General features: G+C 40.3%; 1 protein-coding gene across 1 annotated transcript in view; it reads right to left on the bottom strand.

Moving 5' to 3' along the window:
- Positions 1-1,615, bottom strand: part of TRPM7 (transient receptor potential cation channel subfamily M member 7) — a 33,673-nt gene extending 32,058 nt beyond the window's left edge. Inside the window, exons 1-2 of the mRNA XM_053988704.1 lie at positions 1,598-1,615; positions 408-487 (exon numbers count right to left, since the gene is read on the bottom strand). Of these exons, the coding sequence (XP_053844679.1) occupies positions 408-487; positions 1,598-1,615 (98 nt within the window). The remainder of the gene's footprint in view (positions 1-407; positions 488-1,597) is intronic.
- Positions 1,616-21,935: the final 20,320 nt, after the last annotated feature.

The following is a 21,935-nucleotide window of genomic DNA, read 5'->3' as shown; positions in this document are numbered from 1 at the left end:
TCACCCTTTTTTTCTACACTGTCAGGTTGATTTTCACACTTCACCCTACACTTACAATGATGCTTTTTAAATTCCAGTAGAGGACATCTCTATGAGACTTTCTGACTTCAGAAATTTCTTTTTCACACCCCCGTCACTAAAAACAGATCATAGACATCAGTAGGAGGAGTGGTAAGAAGCAGCAAAGGGAACAGGGGAAGAACATTTTTTTGGAGATTTCTGCAATGCCAAAGTCCTTTCAGAAAAAGAAAAAGAAAATCCAACTCACAGAGCAACAATGTCCAGTCATGAAAGCACAAACCCGAGACAGTATTTCATACAAAAAAACCAGTCTAACACTCATGAGAATACTGACTTTTTTTAACATTAAAGAGCAGCAATGAAGTCTGGCAGAATTTCTCATTTACCTGTGGGGGTCTTTTGAACTTGGTATAATATACACACACTCCCTCTTTGTGAAAGTATTTTCTATCCAGGATTTCTGGGACTGAAAAACAAAAAATTTAATAGTATTATAACATACAAATCACATACCTTTGCAATGAAAAAAGCTTTTTAAGGAAAGAAGAGTCAGAAAATGAGGGGGGTGCTCTCTCAAAAACTAACAAAACCATGGATGACCTTATTAAAGCATCTCACACATCTCTCCAAAAACTGAGACAACCAGAATCATTATGTAATTTATATACAAATCACTTCAAATCAGAAGTAATATTTTTCAAAGCTAACATTCCAATAGCAAAAATTTTAATATGTAAGTAAATATGTTCCCAAAAAACACCCCATAAACAATTTTAAGATACACTATTACCCTATCTTGCTAAGAAAAAAATATCATGTAAAATTTTTTTTTAATTACCTGCATTAAACTGAGATAATACTAATTTCATCTATTTCCCTCTTTAATGAAGTAAAATTTTCATCTTGGAATTGTGGGTAAGCTTTCTAACAACACCGGCAATCTTTTCAACTAGCAGTAAATAGGTCATAACCTTTGTTCTTCATCAAGATACTTTTCATTTCAGTAAATAAAATTAATTGGGATCTCTGAACTGCGTTCAAAGGTTAAGCTTGAAAAATGTTCTAAAACATGAAATTAAGCATGTTCACTACTTCAAATGCTTACTATTCTAATCACTGGACATAATTTCTTTCAGTTGCTTTAAACAACCACATTAACGTTATCTTACATAATAATCTTAAGTTAGTTGCTAAACAACATCATAATGCGTAATGTCTGTGTCGTGTTTCAGCAATACATTGGGAAAGAAATTCAGACAGGACTTTTAGAAATTAAAAACATGAAAAAAAATCTTGGAATGCTAATTTGCATCTTATGCAACATTATTTTAAATCCTCACTGAGATTACATTAAAATTGCTTCACTGCTAACAGCAATGTGCTACATTTACATTTTACCTTTAGAAAAATTTGATCAATTTCACACTGATTTATTTTACAAGAAGGAGGAAAAAAGACTGATGGATATTATTCACAGGTATCTAATCAGAGGTCTGCAGAACTGATGAAGAAATTAAGATTTTGGGGTTTTTTTAGATTTTAAGAGAAGTTTAAGATGGATGCATTTTTCACTCACTGCAACTTCAATATCCATTTAGGATAATATGGACACATTATTACAACTAAGAATGTACCAGCTAATTTTAATAAAGACCCTCAGAAAACTGCTCCTGAACTGCTCACCCTCTTTCAAAACATTTCCCAGACTCAGCAGATCTTTCCAACATTATTCATCATGATCACCTTCCAATATTTTGCTTTAGTGAACTTTGATGATGAATTTATCAAGACAGCAACAAACTGCTGCTCCAGATTCTGTCTTCACATTAAGAAGGCCTTTACTCTTCCCAGGAGTAGGGAAAGTTGCAGAATAAAGGCACTTTGAGACAGAAAGAAGGAGAAAATATGCACAATCCACAGCAAAGAATCATGGAAGGAAAAGCAGGACAACAGAATGAGCACTCACACAGTGCATTTCATATTTAAACTAATCCTTTACACACCTGGAATAAATTAAATAGCCAAGGTCATCATTTGCTACTGTCCTAGCTCCCTTCCCTACAGACAGGAATGAATGCTGTAGCAAAGGAGAAGGAAGGCCTTGAAGGGAAAAGCAGGATATTAAACATTATATGCAAATACAGTTTTATGGAAGATTCCATTACACCATTCCATTTATGGTCCTTTTCCCTCTTTTTTGTTTGTTGGATATTTTTTGGTGTGTTCTCTTTTCATTCTCCTTTGAAGCAGAACCAAGTGACTGTCCCCTAAGAGGCTTGTGAAAGAAAGAGATCACTTCCTTTGCTGTCCTCAGAATTCATCTTTTAGCAGCATCTCCTCAGTTCTTTAGCAAGAAAAGTGTACCATCCACCACAAAGGAGCTGAGTATTTCCTAGGACACCTTTGCCTTACAAGAGTTGGACATAAAACAGTTCGGTCTCTTCTCTACCTTTATCAGATGATCAGCACTGTTACAAAAATAAACTTGATATATGTTTATATGAACATTTATACATGTATCATACTAAACGTGTATTTTACATACAGTAAGTAGTCCAAATTTTCAGCTCCTTGTTAAGGTTTTCTTTAAGCACTATTAAGCTTTAGCCTTTGTGAGACGAATCCCAGTTATGGAAGCTACTTTCTCCTGCCTGAGTCGCCACTGTTTACATGGGAATTTTTATATTTAATTTCTTAAAACTGAGCATTACTTTAACACTGCAGTAGTTTAAGCTTAACTCTGCAGATCCTGCAGAATATAAAAAGATACAGAAGAGTAATTTAATACTTAGATGTTTCAGCCAGCTGGCTAAAACCACACCTTGAAGCAAGAGATCACAGGCATAAGACGCTAGATGTTAAAATCCAAAGAATATAAACCACAAGCAATTGCGTCAATTGCTCCACGCAATATTGTTTTATTATTAAGTGGTGATCAAAGCTGGGGACAAGGAACACTGGCTCACAATGTGCAACAGCACTTTTCATAACAAACATATCCCAAAAACAGAAAAAAAAAAAAAAAAAGAACAAAAAAAAAGCCCCCAAAACAAAACAACTAGCCATTCATCATTTTTTCTCTTAAAGAATGTAGTTTTAACCCCTTATCAAGGATTTCTCTCAATTTTTCCACAGTGCAAATATTTTCAGCACATATCACTACATTTTATCAGTCACCCCAAGTCAGTTGTTTATGTAAAAGCAGCTCTGTAATGTTATTAAAACGTACTTGTAACTTCTTAGTAAAATTAGACTCTCTCTAGAAGCATGCTTGTATGCTAATTAATCTTTATTGCAGAAGATTTTATATAGAATTTGCTAATTCCAGAGTCTTGTTTTCTTTTGAGAGAGGAAAAGAAAAAAAAATACAAACCAAGAAGAGAAGAGAACTGAGTGAAAGACAATTCCCATAAATGGGTAAAAATCACATTAAAAATGCAGGAAGTATTGCCTTCCATGTAAATAGGAACAATTATTACATAATGTTCCTGTGATGACCAGAAAAAGGAAGATGCTATGAGGACACTGTTGAGTATAAATTAGATGTAACAGTTACCTCCAAGAAATACTCCCTCATCAGCTAAAGATCAAGTTAATACAGGAGATTCAGTCAGAAATCAAAAATCAATATGCAAGTTATCAGACTGTTTAAGAAAAATTGCCTACTCTCATTAAAGCTTTTTCATCATCTGAACAGGATACACAACTCCACCCCCCAAACTGTTTCCAGTAACAGGCAGCTCCTGCTGCTCCAAGTGCTCTGTTTTCCCAGTGTATTTTTAGAAGATGCACTTTACACCATGGTTATGGGTAACACAGGTCAGGAGCCTTTTAGCAAAAGGCACCGACATATAGAGATCTACTTTTCAACTGTTTCCTTTCTTTCTTTTCAAAATTGTGGAACTTAGCTTCCCATATTCTTTCCTATGCATTCTCAATCTCTCAAGCTAAATAAAATTTAAGACTTACAAAAAGAATTGTAATACAATTTATATTATTCCTGAACTACCTTCACTTTTCAGGTGAGTCTATGAAAGTTTCACCACATTAAGACCTCTCAGCTGGGAGGATCTTGTCTATACACATAAAAATTCTTAACTTTTACCTTTTTGGAAGAAGTGCTACAGTAACTACTAACACCTCATCCCGAAGAGGCCAACAAGGCTTTTGCACAGACTTTAAGCTGTAGGTTTCACAAGATACCTCATTCTGGTTGTACTGATTTCTGAGCAGACAAAGTCCACTGTGTCTTCCAGTACCTCTGAAATAACGTCAAGAAGCAGAAAGCACATAGATTTGATTCAATCACCTAGAAGAGATGATTCACTCTGGGATCATGATTAAAATAAATACTTCACACTACTTTAAATAAATATGTCCTCTCCCAACAGTTTCACCATTGCTGAAATAATTCTAATTGCTATTTGAAACAAAACTTACTCAAGTACTTGCTGAACTACAAACTCAAGAGAATGTGCCCAATTATTTCTGACTTCTGGAAGTATCTAAATGCCAAGATAATCCCATGGCCTTTTGTAACAGGTGGAAGTATTACTGTAGCCATTTTAATATTAACTATGCTTGACTCAGCAATAGCATTAGCACTCCAAAGCTCCAATAACAGAGATTATTTAAATGTACCTGCTCAAGATTTATATGTTATCTTTACTGAAATTCACACTGGAAAACTTTAGCAAGTCTCTTTGTAGAATGAAATTTTTACCACAAATTATAATTTCAGGTTTTGCATATAGCAGGTGAAAAAAGAAAATTAAAAAAAAAAAAGAAACCATCACCAAAGTACAGTATGAGATCAAGTCTCAGAAATAAAAAACAACCCCTTTCTACTCTCCCCCCTTCAGCTCACGTATGTTTAAGAGCCTCTCATTCAACATGTTAAAAAATGAAGACAATTAAGTTCTAGCAATTGATACACGGCAATATGGCAAAGCCTTATCAAGCAATTCTGAAATTCTCAAAGTTTATTCAACAGGTTTGGTCTGAATTATTTTCTCTACAGAAAGTAAGCCTGCCTGCTTGGCCAGATCTCAAAATTGCTTTCATGATTTTTAAATAACATAAATATGGCAGATATAAATAATATTTGTAGCTGGCAATCCTGAACTTTGTGCACAAAGGAATCCCAGTTTATTTTTTCTACTCTTTTGTGATACTGTATACTGTTGTAAGATAATAAGTTACAATATTGTAACAATATTTGTTACAAAATTAAAATTTAACTTTTCCCAACTATATTACTCTGGAGCCTGCAACCACGCACACCAACCCAGCAGTTCTGACAATTTTCCAATAAAGCTCCCCACTGAATCAGGAAACTGACCTGAATTAATAAATAATTTGATAAACTGTGACCTTTGTGGATGGCTGATAATGGGGATTTCAGTTACTGATAGCATAGACTGAGCTTCAAATTTAGAAATCATATCACTTTCTACCCAGTCTCATATTTCATCTTTCAAATCTCTGCTTACACCATATGGCAGTTCAATACATGCAATACTTTCTCAGTGAGAAGATCCACCAATTTTATTTGTCCTTTATTTAAAAATTAATATAGACTCTATATTCTTTCTTCACTGCCTCCAATTTTCCAAACCATTTCTTTTCCATCTGAACGGAAAATACAGGAAAGTTTCAGCAAGCCTGAAAACAAGAAGACAGAGTGGAAACTACGTGCAGCAGGAATAGCTGTGCTAGCACTGCCGCAGAGCAGTCCTATCTCTCTAGGTCACTTAGAGCCAACAAGATAAATTTCAAAACATTTCTAAGAGACATACTGTACTAACAATGTCCTTTAGCTTGTCTATTCAAGGAATTGTCCACTGACATTGTTCCAACTTGAAGTTACTGCTTCTTATGTAACTATACATACCACACACACTCTTCGTGACTTACCAGAGGGTCTCTTATCTGAGAAACCCACTCCATTATCCAAACACGTGCTGCACCATGGGACTGACCTGTGATCCCTGCCCAGACAACCAGCCCTAGCCAGGCACTGGGCTGCTGCAGCTATAGCTGAAAGGCAGAAATTCCAGACAAACCTCTATCTTATTGCTTTTATGCTAGATACATTGAATAAAGCCAAACAATTGTGATAAATACAATATCAAATTAGGTTAATGCATATCAAGTAGTTTAGAATTCACAAAGCTTCTTGTTGGAAGAGGAGCCATAAATAAAATGCACTAAATGAAAAGTTTTAAGTATGTTTTAATAATGTTATAGAGCCTCCTCTACATCAATAGCTCACTGAAAAGATTTCTAGAAAGCGCTTCAAATCCTTAAGGCAGTAAGAACCACACTCCAGATAAAACACCTGGACTTGTTTTTAGGACAAATTAACTGAATGATACTGAAAATGTGCACCCCAGGATGAGCTGAGTAACTAAGCCATTTTGTAAGGGGTTGAGAGCTGGCTGAAAGAAAGTTACCTCTATCTGCCAAAGAAAAGACTTAAAATTTTGTATTAAAAATACCAGCAGAGCACATCTCAGTTCCCCAAGGAAATATTTATCATTCAAGGAAACTCTTCAAAACTTCAGCTAACTAAGCAGATGGAAGGAAAAAAAGGTAGTTTAATGCTATATATTTGCTACCATTTGGTTTAAACTCTTGGCTCTGTCAAACCCCAGGCATTTAATTTACTAGCTTTCCCTTCAATTTAAAAAGTTACATACTTCTGTAATTCTAGTTTGGGGTTTTTTGTTTTCTTTTTTAAAAGAGGGGGGAGAAAACAAAGCATTTAGGCAGCTAGTATTACGAACTATATTTAAAAGACTCTCTGACACAGAATAACAGTGCTGTCTGTCCAGACAATGCATAACACACACAGAGCACCTACAAAACTTGTTCCTGAATCAGTATCTACAGTATCAGTCAACCTCGGTTTTTTGTACTGACTTCCATAGAAAGTATGGATATGTGCAATACTCAAAAGACAGAGGCTCAGACATTATCCCAAAGCCAGAAGATATTTATGCAGTGCTTTAATGCATCCCTGTGAAGAATGTCACTCTAAATGTCAAGGACTGTGCTTTAATTTTAATTGTTGTTTAATCCACTACAAATGAAAAATTTTGCAAGGATATTTTACCTGCTGCATCAGGATTACTTATTAGTCTAAAACAGCAACCAGCTTCATGTACAGAAGTTGGTTCTTTTCTTTTTTTCCCCAAATGCACTGAGGCATCTCTTGTCACAGAAAGTGACCAGCTCAGCCAGACAGACCCATCATGCACAAAAGGGTCTCTGCTATGCTGAAGATCCTCTTCTAAACAGAACAGCTCACCAGGCTTCACTGCACTCCTAAGAGAGCAAACAGCTCCTGTTTCTGGATTGAAAAACTTTTCTACTGAAAATATTGCTAAGTCCTGAAAATAGATTGTTTGACAGCAAAAAAAAAAAAACCAAAAAAACTGGGTTTACGTTAAATAAAAACTGTTGAAGCAAGCAAGGAAAGAGGGCAGTCAGAGAAAGCCCTCTGTCAATTCTGCACATGGGAAGCAGATCTCAAGTGAGCCAAAGAGCAAAGATAAGAATCTTCCTCTCAATGGCTCCCTTAGTGCTGAAAACAAACCTTCAACAATCCTATTTTTTATTAAACAGTTCAGGAGATTTGCTCTGAACAGATTTCACAGCAGTCCAGGTCTGTAACAGAGCAGCTATTGTTTTATCAAGTTCTTCTCTGATGTAATGAAGCCACCACAGAAGTCCCGGAATCCACGTGCAGTTTTGGATGCAAAGGGTAATCAGGATTTGTCAAAAGGGATTATTACAGTGCTCTCAAACTTGATGAAAATTATTCCAATCTGCTACTTGGAGAACAGGCTGGTTTTGAGAGAATTATTTCACTGTACAATTACAAAGCACATAATTCAGTTGTTTAGGGATTTTTTTTTTCTGCAGATTCATTTAATTAAGAATACCCTAAATTCATTAACAGAATGTAGCATTAAGAAGTGTTGACTTTTAACCCTGATGCACCAGAATAGAATCCACAGACCTAATATTATTGGTATATTTTTATTACATTCAAACTCAATCCACTTCATCCATATCGTTGGGAAAGTTATCTTCTAACTGCAATACAGGTCTTTCAGTGGAAAAGTCAGAGTAAATTTTGAAAGAAATTAATTTATTTAATTAATAGGTTAAGGTCTCTGCTGTTCTGCAGTTAGACCAGCCATAAAATTACTCCTCTTTTTCAGAAAGTATTACATTTGAAAATGCATATATCATCCACACAAGGCATAAAATAAATATTAATATGCACCTAGAAAATATTTCACAACTGATTCTATGGTATGAGGTAGCTCAGGTCACTATGGAATGAACCATCAATTGATTTCAGAAGTCAGTCACCCACTGGTGTAATTTCAAGCTGGCTTTTTCTCTGCTGATATAACAATAAACACCTTCCGAGTTAAATGCCCAACTATACCAGATACAGTAATTAAACTTGCCAAAACCAGAGACTCCCTGAGACTGTGTCAGCACAACAGATGGCAAGCTGTTCCTGAACATGCCTTCAGAAAAGCCATGGGGAAGCAAGGAGAGAAATGCATTTTAATTTTTATTTTCCAACAACGTTCATTGACAGAATTTGGAATTTTGGGAGGAAAAATAAAATACAGCAGAAGGTAAACCAGTTTCATTGCTGTGAGCTGAAGTAAATAGATTTCTGAATAGTTCACATTCATAGTCTTCCCAACTAATGAAATACCAAGCTAAAAAAATTTACCCCTGCTAAAGAATCTATAAATTACTTCCTCCGAGTTCACAGACCAATCGCATTTTGACGCATTCCATAAAGTATTTCAAAGCATATACTGAAGTTATGACCTAGAAGCAACAAACTAGTGAGTTTTCAAAGGAGATGAAAATAATTCTTTACTCTCTAAAACTTAACTCCATGGATGAAGGAAAAGGATAGAGAAAGAGTGTGTGGTTGTAACTACAAGAAATATAGCTACAGCTTTTCAGCCAACATTTTCACTCTTAATATTCACTTTGTTCAAATGAGATTAAAACAAAAAAAAAAGCCAAACAAAAAAATCATGGCAAAGTACATAGGAATGTCTGCAAGCCTGTCATACAGCCTCTGCTTCTTTCTGCTAGGGTTCCTCACTTAAAATCCACTTTTAATTACGTTGAATGACCCGTATAAACCAACCTCAAATCTCTTGCATTTTCAAACATCCAGCCTCCTTTCCCTTCCTTATCCACAGTGATACAATTGTACAGCCCGCATTCTCCTCACCTCTCGCAGCACCACAGATTTTGCTGCAGTCTGTGGTCATTCTGACCTACCAGATGCAGACTGCAAGCCTACACATTCTCTTAAATAGGACCAGCAGGAAGGTAGAGTCAGCATTCCTACTCACCACACACACAGAACGATGCCAAGTCTTTCTAAGTCGGTCAAAACATCTCTGTGCGTATGAGGGCTGGTGCCTCTCCCTGGTCCTTTCTGCAGGGACAGATGGGACACACTGTGCTGGCTGCTGAAACTCCTGCGCTTCCTGGCTCACCAGATCTCCATGAAAGTATTCGTTTGGCTCATACCTCACATTTCTGGCAAGTGCTGGGCTTACCTTGCACGTGCCACAGAGGGTGTACGAACAGACAATCCTACAAACTCTGGATTTATTTTTGGAAGGAATGAGGCTTGGGGCATGGTTTCAGCAGTAAAGCAACTCACATAGTCTGGATGTGGTTGCTGTCCTCCTCAAGCAACCTCCAGTCCCTTCCACATTCACACAGGGAATACAAGTTACAGATGCAAGAAAGGAGGCAGTGGTGGCCACCTCTGGAAATAAAGCAGTGGGAAAGGGCGCATGTGACCAGCCAAATAATTAATCCTGCCTTCAATTTGCTTCCGCTTTGTTCCCTGATAAGAAACCTCAGCTCTGGCAGCCGCTGTTCCTAGACAGCTTTACAGGCTGCAAACCCCTCACCTCGTGCAAAGGATGGACTGCAACGATATTTGAGCTGCAGATTTAAGGAAAGTCCTCCCTTTCTAGTTCATGAAGTGCATGAACATCTGATTAATTCAGTATGTGCTGAAGCACATTACAACTACAAAAGCAAAGTGGAAGGGTGGATGCTGTTTGTCCTGCTCTACCACTTTCTTAGGCTGTTCAATTTACAGATCTGACTTATTTTTCATGTCGTACAAAGAAAGACACTTCTCTATCATCACAGCAAAGATTCTGATGACTCCTGACTTAAGTAGGCTATTATTAACTCACTAGAGCAATGGAAACTTGTTATCACTAAGGAATTTTTCACATAGCTGGCCTCAGACAACTCTTTGAACATATATTAAAAAAAAAAAAAAAAAAAGAAAGCCTATGCCCACATTAATTATGGCAGATCAATAATATTTCTCTGAATAGCATGAGTGCGAAGGAAGAGCAACAGAAAACACTCATGGGCACATGAAATAGGAGACAGCACCAGACCACTGCTAAGGATGACAAAATTTCACAGAACATATGTTTAGACACAGTATCTGGGAAAACAACTTTATTGTTATAATCAAAACTACTGAAACTAGGAAAGAGACCCATCTGCAAACACACAACCAAAGACCCACCTGAAACAGATCTGGAAGTTTGGATTCTCCCTGCCTGTACACACGTGCACACCAATGTGCCAGTATTTGTTAGGCACAACAGGGGAAGCAAACGTTTTGGTCAGCTCCAGAGTGATCAGACTTCTTGAACAATTAGAACAGACTGGAGAAAGTAGGATGAGCTGGCACAAAAGCAAGCCAAAACAAGAATTTGCTGTAGTTCACCTACTGCCGAATGACAAAGACTTAAGCATTTTTAAATACTGCTCAAAACAAAGAGCTACTGGATTCAGTTACACTTGCACTGCCTGTCAAGACAAAGCAGCAGCTCTCCTGTCACAGCCAGCTCAGCCTGCAGCTGCTCAGTGCTGACTACAGCCCCACCTCGGGGCACAAGAACCCTGACAGCATTCAAGAGACATCCACCTACCTCCACTCTTATCAGAAGATAAAGTTCCCCACTATAACTATTCAAGTAGTTTCTGTTTTCTGCACTAGAAAAGTGCAAAGAAGAAACTTAACTGGGTTTGTTAAGGAAATGTGAAAGCGGCTAATTACTGTCTGAAATAATATACAATGTTTGTTTAGGCACTTTTAAAAATTTCCACCCTGTTTTTGAGGGTTGTTTGAGCTTTTGATGCTTTCAGAAGCTCTTCTATGTTAAATACCACAAGTCTAAATAATTACTCAGAAACTAAATATATTATTTTTAGAAATAAAGTATCCTCTTTTTTTTTTGTTTGGTTTGTTGGGTTTTTTTGATTTTGTGTTGGTTTTTGTTTTGATTTGGTTGTTTGTTTGGTTTTTTTTCCAGAGTAGGGGAAACAACTGATTAAATAATATTGACAGATCACAACACGATTTCACATGGAAAATGTTTTCTATTTATGGTAATTTCTTCCAGCATACTAAACACCACTAAAACCAGTGCTGAGTGGTATGTGGCACAAAGGCCTGTCTAAGCTGTACTGGACTAATACCTGGGACAGGCTCCTCCCTGGCCTGCTGGGAGAAGAGTGAAGACAATCATCCTAGAGAAACAAAAGACACCAGCAGGGAGGTGGAGGTCCTGGCAAAGCCAAGAAACACAGGAGAAATATTGGCTTTCATAGATGCAATTCTTCAAATTATAAAGTGAGGTGCAGTCAGAGAGAAGTTCTTACTCTGCCCTCCCACCCATTCTCCTGCTATTTCTCCCCCACCTGCAGTTGTGCACTTGCCCTCTGGGAAACTGATTGAGCTCCCTAAACCAGCAAGTTACCCTCAGGGGGAAAAAAAGTAGGTAGCTTTAATATCAGAATGAACAGATTCTGATGTAAACTGGACAGAAAACTAAAGCACAAGAAGGAATCACATGGCCATGATCAGGGTGGGAAGAAGGGAAGTAGGACATCCCCTTTGGTAGCAGAAAGATACTGGGTTGGCAGAAGAGCTGAGCTGATCTAAGCATATTGCCAAGGTACACCAAAATAATCCCCAAAAGCACATAGGCTCTAGGCACCCAGGGAAAGGCTACAGATCTATCACACAAAAAGACTTATTTTTTTAATGCACACACATCCTGATTCAGAAAGGAAAGGAAGTTAAGAATGTATTTCTTTATTTCTCAGAGAGCTGCCAGTGAAGCAAGAACATATTGCCTAAGGTCACATTTTGGAGGGGCAGACACCTGCGTTTAAGAACACCATTCTCATCTGGCATTGAAGATTTGTTCTAATTCATGGTATAATTAACATCTAACGCCTAATACATTAATTACTAAAGATTTTTCTTGTCCTACATGTAAGATCTTTATATTTGCCAGAAAACCCCAAAAAACTCAGTAATGACACCCAAGAGGATCATCAAAATTACTAACCTTATCTCAGTTGTGCTAATTTTTCTACATCCTCTTTGCAGAGAGAAAGAGCTGCTCTGAAACCCCCTTGGTCTCCACTGAGCAAGCCTGGGGACTCACTGCCTAATTAGCTCCTGTGAATAATCCTCCCCCTCTCTGCAAAGTCTACCTGTATTCTGCAGATTGCCCATGACCAGAAAATATCCTTCTACAACCTGAGAACAGGATTTCTCTGAAGGCACAAAAGCTTTGGTCTCGCACATTTTCTACACCAGGAGGAAAGCAGAGCCCAAAGTTTACTGCACCGTGCTGTCCAGCAGAGTGCTGTGATTATACCAGTACCAAATATTGTTCTTGAGGGCCAGGAAACACCGAGCACAACCAGAGGATACATCCACACAATGACTCGTTTGTTAGCAGCCCTCAGCACCGCAGGACGTTCACCTGTAACACAAGCGGGCAGCCCAAACCAGGACAAGGGTGATGAGAGGTTTCTGCCCTCTTTCCCTACATAAGCAACATAAAAGGCTACATTGTTTCACTAAAGCATTTGAAACAATTACAGAGAATTTAGTGGTGAAGAGTCACAGAGTTGCACATGGAGCAGTAAAATTTATACTGAAAACTGCATGCACGCAAACCGTGGGTTTTCTACAGCTGAAAATTAAATAATCATTTTTCTCCATAAGACTTTTATAAAAGAAACAAGACTAAGAACAATTGCTTAATGAGGCAAAGGCATAAATCCTCATCAAGAGCATTTCTGAAGTTGCACAAATTAGAAGGGCGAAGGTTATTTAAGTGGCTATTTCTGTTTTTCAGTGCCTCTGGCTGTAAAGCCAGTTGATGCCAGTTTAAGAGGTAAAAGTCCATCCCAACCTCCACATCTGCGCTTAGTGGCCCTGGCTGAGGCCAGGTGAGTGCTCACAGGGCTGTCCCCAGGGCCAGCCAGCAGCAAAGCCAGGAAGAGCCTCAGCAGCAGCAACAGGGTCAGCAAAGAGGAGCCTGTGAAATCAGGAGGACTGAGCCTCTTCCAACCAGTTCTGCAGCCAGAGCCATTGCCAGACAATGGCACATTCCTAGACAGTTCTCTGGGATATTTGTCAGCTAAGGTACCAGTGATTTATTATTCTTTTCCTAATGCAAGGTTACTACCACAAGCAGGAGTTCCTTCAAGATGAATCTCTCTCAAACTCTTCATCCAGAAGATCACCTTCAGCAATACACTCTTCTAATCTTCTTCATATACTTCAGCCACAGTTTTATTAAACTTTCTGTTTAAAAGGATTCTGCAAACTACACAATAATGCAGCCAGGGAACACAGGCAAAACTGGTAAGATTTTGACATTTAAAACGTCATTAACTGCACCTACTCTTGCAGATTAACTGATTTTTATAATTGAAGAGAAAGTTAATTAACAGTTCCGTAATTACACAACTGGTATTTTTAGGCTCTAATCATGTGTCACTTAAGCACATGCATAATTTAACCTATCCAGGTGACTGAAGTTATGCCTAAAGACTTGCATGACCTGCAGCAGCACCAGGGACAGGCTTTGAAAGGAAACAGCTTTTTCAGAGTGGCTCTAGCCCCAAACTAGAACATGCATTACACTAACAGCACAAAGCCAATCTACATGCAATTTTAACAATGTTGTACAGCAGCATGACTGTCTTTGAACCTGTCCACATGGCTGCTGTGCTGAGCTCTGGCACGTACATTAGTAGAATGCAGCTTTGGTTTCTCCTAACTCAAAGAAACAGGTTCGGCTTCCCGAGAAAGTCAAACAAGAATGGGAACAGTGCTAAAAAGCAAATATGCTGCATGCTGAGAACACTGAGAAAAAAAAAATCAGCAATATTCTGTTACATGAGACAAGTTACCAGCAGTGAATCACTTGCCAACAGAAAAAAAACTGATGGGAGGGAACAAACTCATCTTGCTGCAGCTCAGTTCTGAGACAGACTGGAGCATAGCACATCTGGTAAAAACAAGTGATCTTGAATCTGTTAGCACACATTCAGAAAAGCAGGTCAAGAAAAACATGCTCTGTGAACAAGAATTTAGACACAGGAGTATTCAAGAACAGCCACCATGCACTTGCAGTACAATTAGACAAGGCTACAAAGCAATTTGGTTTATACTTTGAAGAGGCCATGGAACCTGACTTGTGCTGGCACAGCTCCATCCATGCCTGTGCACAAGGCTGTGAGACCCAGAAAACATTCATGTTCCATGGGTGATGCACAGAGTCACTGAACACTTCCTAATGCAATAGCACAAGCCAAATCTCAGGCACTTTGGAGCAAGCTTCCAATCCAGCTTCACAGCTCCTGTCAAGTCCAGGGTGCCACAATCCCATTTTCCTAAGCCTCTGCACATGATCCCAACCTATCTCATACCAGCACCAGCATTTATGCAGTCACATGGAAGCTGGTTCAGGGAAATGACCAACAAAATAATCCAAAAAGAGGTGATGGGAAGTTTATTCAATTCAGATTCCCAGTGACTGAGCACAAGGAAGCACAAAGGGACAGGTGAAAGGGAGACAGCCAGGTTTTATAGGAGTTTTGACTGGATTACAACACACTAAGAAGAGCTTTGGGAACAGCTAGCAAAGGGCTTGAACAGCAACCCTTAACCTGAGGTAATTACCCTGCAACACATCTCAAGCACTCCAGGTCAGTTAGAAAATATATTGTCAATAAAATGAGTAAGAGTGGGAAGGACTGGGCTGCTAAATAACACTATGTCTAGGAGAGCACAACTCTAGAAATTTTTAAGCAATAAGTGCTGGTGAAATAAAATTTTCCTAATAAAGCATCTGGAAATCCATTTGCAGAAGGCATAAATGTAGGTTTATTTATTAAACTTAAACTTTTAGAGCCAAGTTTTTCAAGTCCACATCTCACAAAAACTGCAGCATTAGAGAAAAAATTAGCAGACATTTGGATAAGAACCATCAGCAAGGGATACCTTGCAAAATTCAACCCAGCATAAATCAGGGGACTAGGATTACAAAGTGAAAATTCTTAGCAGAGGTGACAAGAATCAAGTAGATAAGGTAAAGAAAATAAGTAGAGGTAAGTGGGAACAAAGCAGGGAACAAAAGCTGGGATTCAATTACAAAAACCATTGTGCTACCACCAACTAAGCTGTAACAGACACTTTCCCAGGCTTTGAGGATTACAGAGTTATGGTGAAAGGCTGAACACCTAGATGAAACTCATTTAGAGTTGTAACTGAGAAAGTATTCTCAAGCAAGAATGATTTAGTGTAACACAGCAAAAATATACTTCATTAATCACCCAAAAGGTTGCCAGTAAAAAATCAAACCAAAAACTAAAAATCAGCAAACCAGAACTTAATCTCGATATGCCAATTCTCAAAACTACAACTTCTTTCCTTTTTTTTTTCCCCTACATCTGCTCAGTTTAGCAGTAAACAATTAAAGGCAGAATCCAATAGCACTGGGGGTCATCCAGACCAGGCTTTGAGAACCATGACAAAGAAACAAAAAGCTTGACCAGGCTGTTACAGATCTTAAAAAAGAGGTCCAATGCTCTCCAAATCAAAAAGAGGACTCAAATTCTTGCTATTAAATTACTATCAGTAAGTGTACACTTTGGTAAGACTCATGTGCATAATTTTCACAAACTATAAGCACACAACTACACTCATTGAAACTGTGTATTGGCCTGGTGCATGCTCATTGCAAAACACATGGTGTGCATTTAAACAAAATAAGCACTTGGTGTTGGACTGTATATGATGTAAATTAGGGCTCTCCACAGACAGGTTGAAGATGAAGTCTCATAAAAGCTTCACAGAGGGTTTACAATAGCTGTCTCTGAAGCTGGATGACCTAAAAACATCACTTGTCAAACTACATGCAGCAGAGTACTAACTTGATTACTGAATCAGCCTCTAAATTTCTGATTTTGCAGCTGTAGAAAAATCAACAGATATGCTATCACACAAATCTTATTCCATCCTCTTTGAGCTGAGAACAAATGAAATGAACATAGATTGACATATATTAACTCAGCAATTGCACATTTGCAATACAAAGTGTTCAAACATTTCAGAAAATGTGACAACAAAATGCATTAACTAGCTTAAGTTAGAATGAGTTTGTACGACTCTTCAGGAAAAAAAAAACTTACACTGCTCTTAATAATATAAAGATTAAATAAACTGTGATGCAACTCTTAGGATTTAAGAAACACAGAAATCCCCATAATTAAGGTTCAACCCAAGTCTACCATTTCAGTAGCATCTGAACTTTGCTTTAGTTAAGGGGCAAAAACTGCATAACTTATAAACCAAGCTTTAATGTGCTGTCAGTTTGGTACCATACTTTAAGTTCCCCTTGGCAATCAACCACATCTATCTTACAGACTAATCCTGCAACATCCTTATACCATATGCTGTCAAACCACTTTCCACAGTGGTTTCTTTCTGCCCTTTCATAAAGCAACTTTTCAGAACTAACAGCACCACTATTAGCAATACAGTTATTTTATTCCCTGTATTCCAGACACTTTTAATCCAATTTTTGGGAAGGAAAGAAAAGTCGTATACAGTTTCTCTCTTGTTTTTTTATATTTCATTGTCCCATCAGAAGCTCACTGGCATTTCCTTCTTGGAAAGATCACAGGAGTAAGAACTGTCCTGTGCTCACCTAACAGCAATTAGACCTGCATGGTCCCTTCTTCTGTGCAGAAATTATAATAGCTGGGGGAAAAAAAAAATCAAATTCAGGTTGTTCTGTGGATTCAGCACACCTGGCAGTTCAAGTGGCTCACATTCTACATGCCAAGCAAAATATAGGTGTAAAGGCTGAAATAAACTCACCACTCCTCAAGCAAACTAGTGCTCCTTCCATCAGCGAAACAGCTGTCATGGAGACTGCTCTTGGAATCCCCACTGCTGCTCAGGGCTGTGGTCCCACCCAGTTAAGGTGCAGCTGGTCGGCTGCTTAATGACTGGCTGCTACCAAAAAGACAAATCACCTCCTGCACATCCTCCCTCCCCTCCTGCACAGCAGCAGGGATGCCCAGCTAATCCTCTGCTGAGCAAGGACGGGGAGCAAAGCTGGCCAACACTAAGGTTTTGGGAGCTTACTTTTTCTGTTCTTTCGTTAGATTAGTTTTCTGTTACTTAAAACACAAAAGCACCTATAATTTAAGCATAAGAAAAGCCAAGATTCTCATAATAAAAATAATAGAAACCAAAGATTAGGTAGACCACTTTCAGTACTGGCTGTATCACGATATATGACACCATCACCTCAACGTTCTCATTATGTGAGGAAAGCAAAGGGATTAAATAAAAAAAAAAGACAATAACAAGACTGCAGAGACTACAATAGAGGAAAGAGGGCTTCAGGCCAGAAAATACAAAGAAAGTGTGCAACAAAAGTTCAAGTTTACCACAGGTCAAGTGGACTATTTTTTGTAGAACCAATGAAGCACAGACTGATTTGTCAGGGGCCACAGCTATTTGTCAGTATCAGAGCTAAAAAGTGACAAAGCTATAATAATTATGTTAGTATCTTATCCAAATACACATAGAGAATGAGATTATTCAGTAATTTATCTGATGACAAGTCAGCTGCTGAAATTTCAACTACTGAAGATAAAATGCACCAAGACGGAATTACTTAGAGGCACAAGAAACATCACCTCAAAACCAAAATTTCAGTTCTGAAAAAGACACACACTGATTTTACTATCAGTCTGCCCTTAAAAAAGTGAGGAAAAGAAACAGAACTAATGTTGCTTGTTTCAGGAAATAAACAGGGCATGTAAATATCACAGCCAACGTAGACACCGCTGAAAGAAACTTGGAATTCCAAAAGAAATAAATATCAGCTAAAAAAAAAAAAGACAAAGACATATTTTTCAGGTTAAATATTTTGGCATGAGAAATACCATTTCATATTGCCTTGGTATTTCAAAACTTTACAATACAGAAACCCATTCTCAAGTATTTCAAGACTGCAAAATTCTATCAAGCATCTCTCTTCACACATGATTTTTGACAAGTCCTCTTAGAGACTTATTTGCAACATTTCTGGTGTCAAAGCGCAAACCAGTATAGCCAAACTCTATTGTGTCAGAGCCAGTTATTGAAGTTCAAAAACTATTGTTCTGTTCAGAAACAGCTCATCTGTCATGACTGTCCACGAGGATTGAATGGTTAACAGAAATGCACCTCCTGAATGGGCCATGAGACAGAAGCATGAAAAATTTGGGTGTTGGTCCAAATTTTCCAGGAAAGGGAAGCACAGCAAGTGGCAAAGATAACGATGAGAAAAAGAGAGGACTTTGGATGCTGCAGTCTATCACCAGCAGAGCGGAGAAAGCTGGGCTGATGTGGTAAGACAAAATGGTAATGCAGCAAGACTAGTTAGGCAGAGCCTCAAGGGAAAATAAATGAAAGTTTAAAACACAACGGAGTAACTCTCTCCAAGATAATCCACGTGGGGAGATAGATGATCTGATACAGATAGTGTGAGATAACTGTCAAATGCAAGGTGATGTTTCAAGGTGCCTTTGTATGACAAGTGAACATTACCCTTCCACTGCTGAGCTCAAGCAAGCAAAAAAGTATCAAAGTACAACATCAGGAAACTAAGGTACAAACAGTCCAAACTCAGCCTAAATAGCTCCACATGCACAAAGGTTTCCCCCCCCTCCTGCCCTGAAATAGCAAAGTCAAGAATGGCCTCCTACCAGAAGGTATGAAGGATGATCTAGCAGACACTTATCTCACCCACACAGACACATTTAAAAAAAAAGACTGAACAGCCGGAATTGCCACATTGAACAACTCACTCAGAATAATTCCTGATTTAATGTTGGACACCATCCAGCAATTATTCAAAGTTGCTAAATAGTCATGGAGCAGCAGGGAAATTTTTAGCAAAATGAGCTTGCATAAAATGTCCTATATTCATCTCAACCAAAAGACCTTTTTAAAAGAGGTTTCGAAACATTTGGTAAACACACAGCAAATATAAAACACTGCAAACACACTACATTGCCAGAAAGGCTGCTGAGTCCCAAGTTTACAGAACTATGATGGTTAAAACGAATCTGTACATTTTTAGGCTATGTCAACACCAAAAAAACCACCCACCAGAGCTAAATTTAAAAAATGAAATAAAAGAACCCAAATCCCCCACTCCTCAAAACCAAACCCAACACCAAACCACTTCAGGTGAGAAGAGCAAGTACCACGCAAGTGGCAGATGCCAAGCACTCTTAAGTCAGAATGGAAGGTTGCATTTTCAGCTTATTCCTAGAGGAGTGCTGGATTTGCAGTTTCTAGAAGAACACAGCCCACATTTCCACACTGTTCACAGATATATTCGGAAATGAAAGATTCATGGACACCAATTCCCGTGTTTTTTAAAAAAACACCATGAAATAAAACACCTTTATTTAAAATGAAACAAAGCATCTTACTAAAAGTTCAAGCAGACTGTAGAAATCCATATATTTAGACTTTACACTTACATTTTCAAAATTACTTGAAAGCACTTGATGCGATAAGTCACCCTAAATTCTTTAAATATTAAGGAATAAACTTATACGGATGAAGAACCGTTTAAGAGCCAGAATATAGAGCTGGATTTGAAACTGTGTTTTCTTTGCAGACACTCATACAGGTCTAGGTATATATATGCGCCCTTATGCATAACATGTTGAAACTGCAAAAATCAAATAGGTGTAATGATCAGAAGGGAAGGACTGCTGCAGCCTAGAGAACTACGGCGTGCGAATTCTGGTTTTAGACCAAACCACCATGACGGACGGAGGCAGCACTGGCTGCACTAACGGCGAGCTCTCGTTTCTAAGAGGTGCGGCACCACCGCCGCGGGACCCGGCGCTGCCCCGGGCACCGCGCGAGGGCAGCGGCGGCGGGAGCCTCGCCCCGGCGGCGCGGGGCATTCCCGGCCGGCAGCTCCGGGAGGGCCGGGCCCGCGGGCGGGAGATGAGCGGGGGCCGGCAGCGAGGAGCCCGAGCGTCCCCTCCGGCCCGGGCGGCGGGCAGCGCGGCAGCGGCAGCCGCGGCGGCTCGGGGCGGCCGGGACCCGCAGCAGCCGGCTGGGACAGGTCTGATCCGGCGGCCCCGTCCCTGCCCCCTCCCCGCCGGGCGCGCCCGGCCCCGCCGCCGCGGCACCCCCGCACCCCGCGGCTCTCACCATTCTCCTCAGGGCCGGGCTGGGTCTCGGCGCCGACTCTGGTTCTCCTCCCGCCGGGCAGCTCCTGCTCGTGGTTCGGCGTCGGCGGTGGCGGGGCCTGTCTCCATCTATCGGGGCTGGGCTCGGCGGCAGCGGAGGGCTGGGTGGGGAGCGGCCGGGCGAGGACGACGCTCCGGGGACGAAGGGAGGCGCGGGACGCGGAGGACGGCGCTGGTTCGGCTCCGCACCGGGACTCAGGGCTGGCGGCGGTCTCGGCCCGGCGCCTCTTTCTCATAATTGTGCGACTCGGCCGGCGGAGGAGCCGCGGCGCTGCCGCGTCAGCGCGCACCGCCCCCGGGAGGAGGAGGGGGCTGCCGGGGCGGTGCTGCCCGCCCGGCTCCCCTCGGGGCGGGCACGGCCGGGCCGTGAGGGGCTCTCGCTGCCTCTCCGCACGCGCGGCGCGCTCCGAGATACCCGGAGAAGGCGTCAGTGGCTGCGGGCGGGCAGGCGGCCGTGCTGCCCTGTGCTGCTGCTGCGGTGAAGGCGGAGATGTTAAAAATGGAGCTTCCCGGGAGAGAAACCCGCCTGGCTGGGAAGTGCGGTTCGGAGAGGGGCCCCGCACCTCCGCAAAGGCGGCGGCTTCGCATCGGGCTGCGCGGCGTCCCCGAGGGCGCGGGCCCGGCAGGAGGGGTCACCTCCGCCCGGCTCGATCCGAGCCGGCTCCTGCCCCCGGAGCGGGACCCGGCCTTGCTCCGTGTTGGAGCCACAGGGCACCGAACAGCGGTAGCTCAGATTAGTTCGCGGTTTTCTCGCCAGCCCTGCTCGCACATGGCAGTGCCGCCATTAGCACCTCCTCAGAGGCATCTTCTAACAGGCCTGAGCCAAACTGGAGGAAATTTCGTTTTGGAGGGAAAAAGGAGGATGCATTTCTTCCACTTCAGTCAATTCCGTTTCCAGTTTAGATTTGGAACTGCCCAGAGGAGGAACCTTGTCTTCTTTTGTCCCTGTATGCAATCTGCAAACTTGGAGAATCAGTACCACAAATGGGAAGCCTCATACAATAATTTCTACTATATATGTCATTATATAGCTTTTGCAACAACCTCTGTGCTAGAGTAAACAGCATTTGTAAGGCAAGAATGAGATATTGGGTTTGGCTTAAATTATTTGTGTTCCTTAAATTAGAAAAATTAAAGAGATCTAGAAAAATCTCTAATCTCTTTTTAAAATGCCATGGCCATACAAGAGCAGTAATTACATATAAACACAATCCAAACTTATT

The sequence above is a fragment of the Vidua macroura genome, chromosome 12, assembly GCF_024509145.1.
Source record: "Vidua macroura isolate BioBank_ID:100142 chromosome 12, ASM2450914v1, whole genome shotgun sequence".
Taxonomy (NCBI): domain Eukaryota; kingdom Metazoa; phylum Chordata; class Aves; order Passeriformes; family Viduidae; genus Vidua; species Vidua macroura.
The sequence above is the reverse complement of the archived record's forward strand: the minus strand, read 5'-3'. Positions and strand labels throughout refer to the sequence as shown.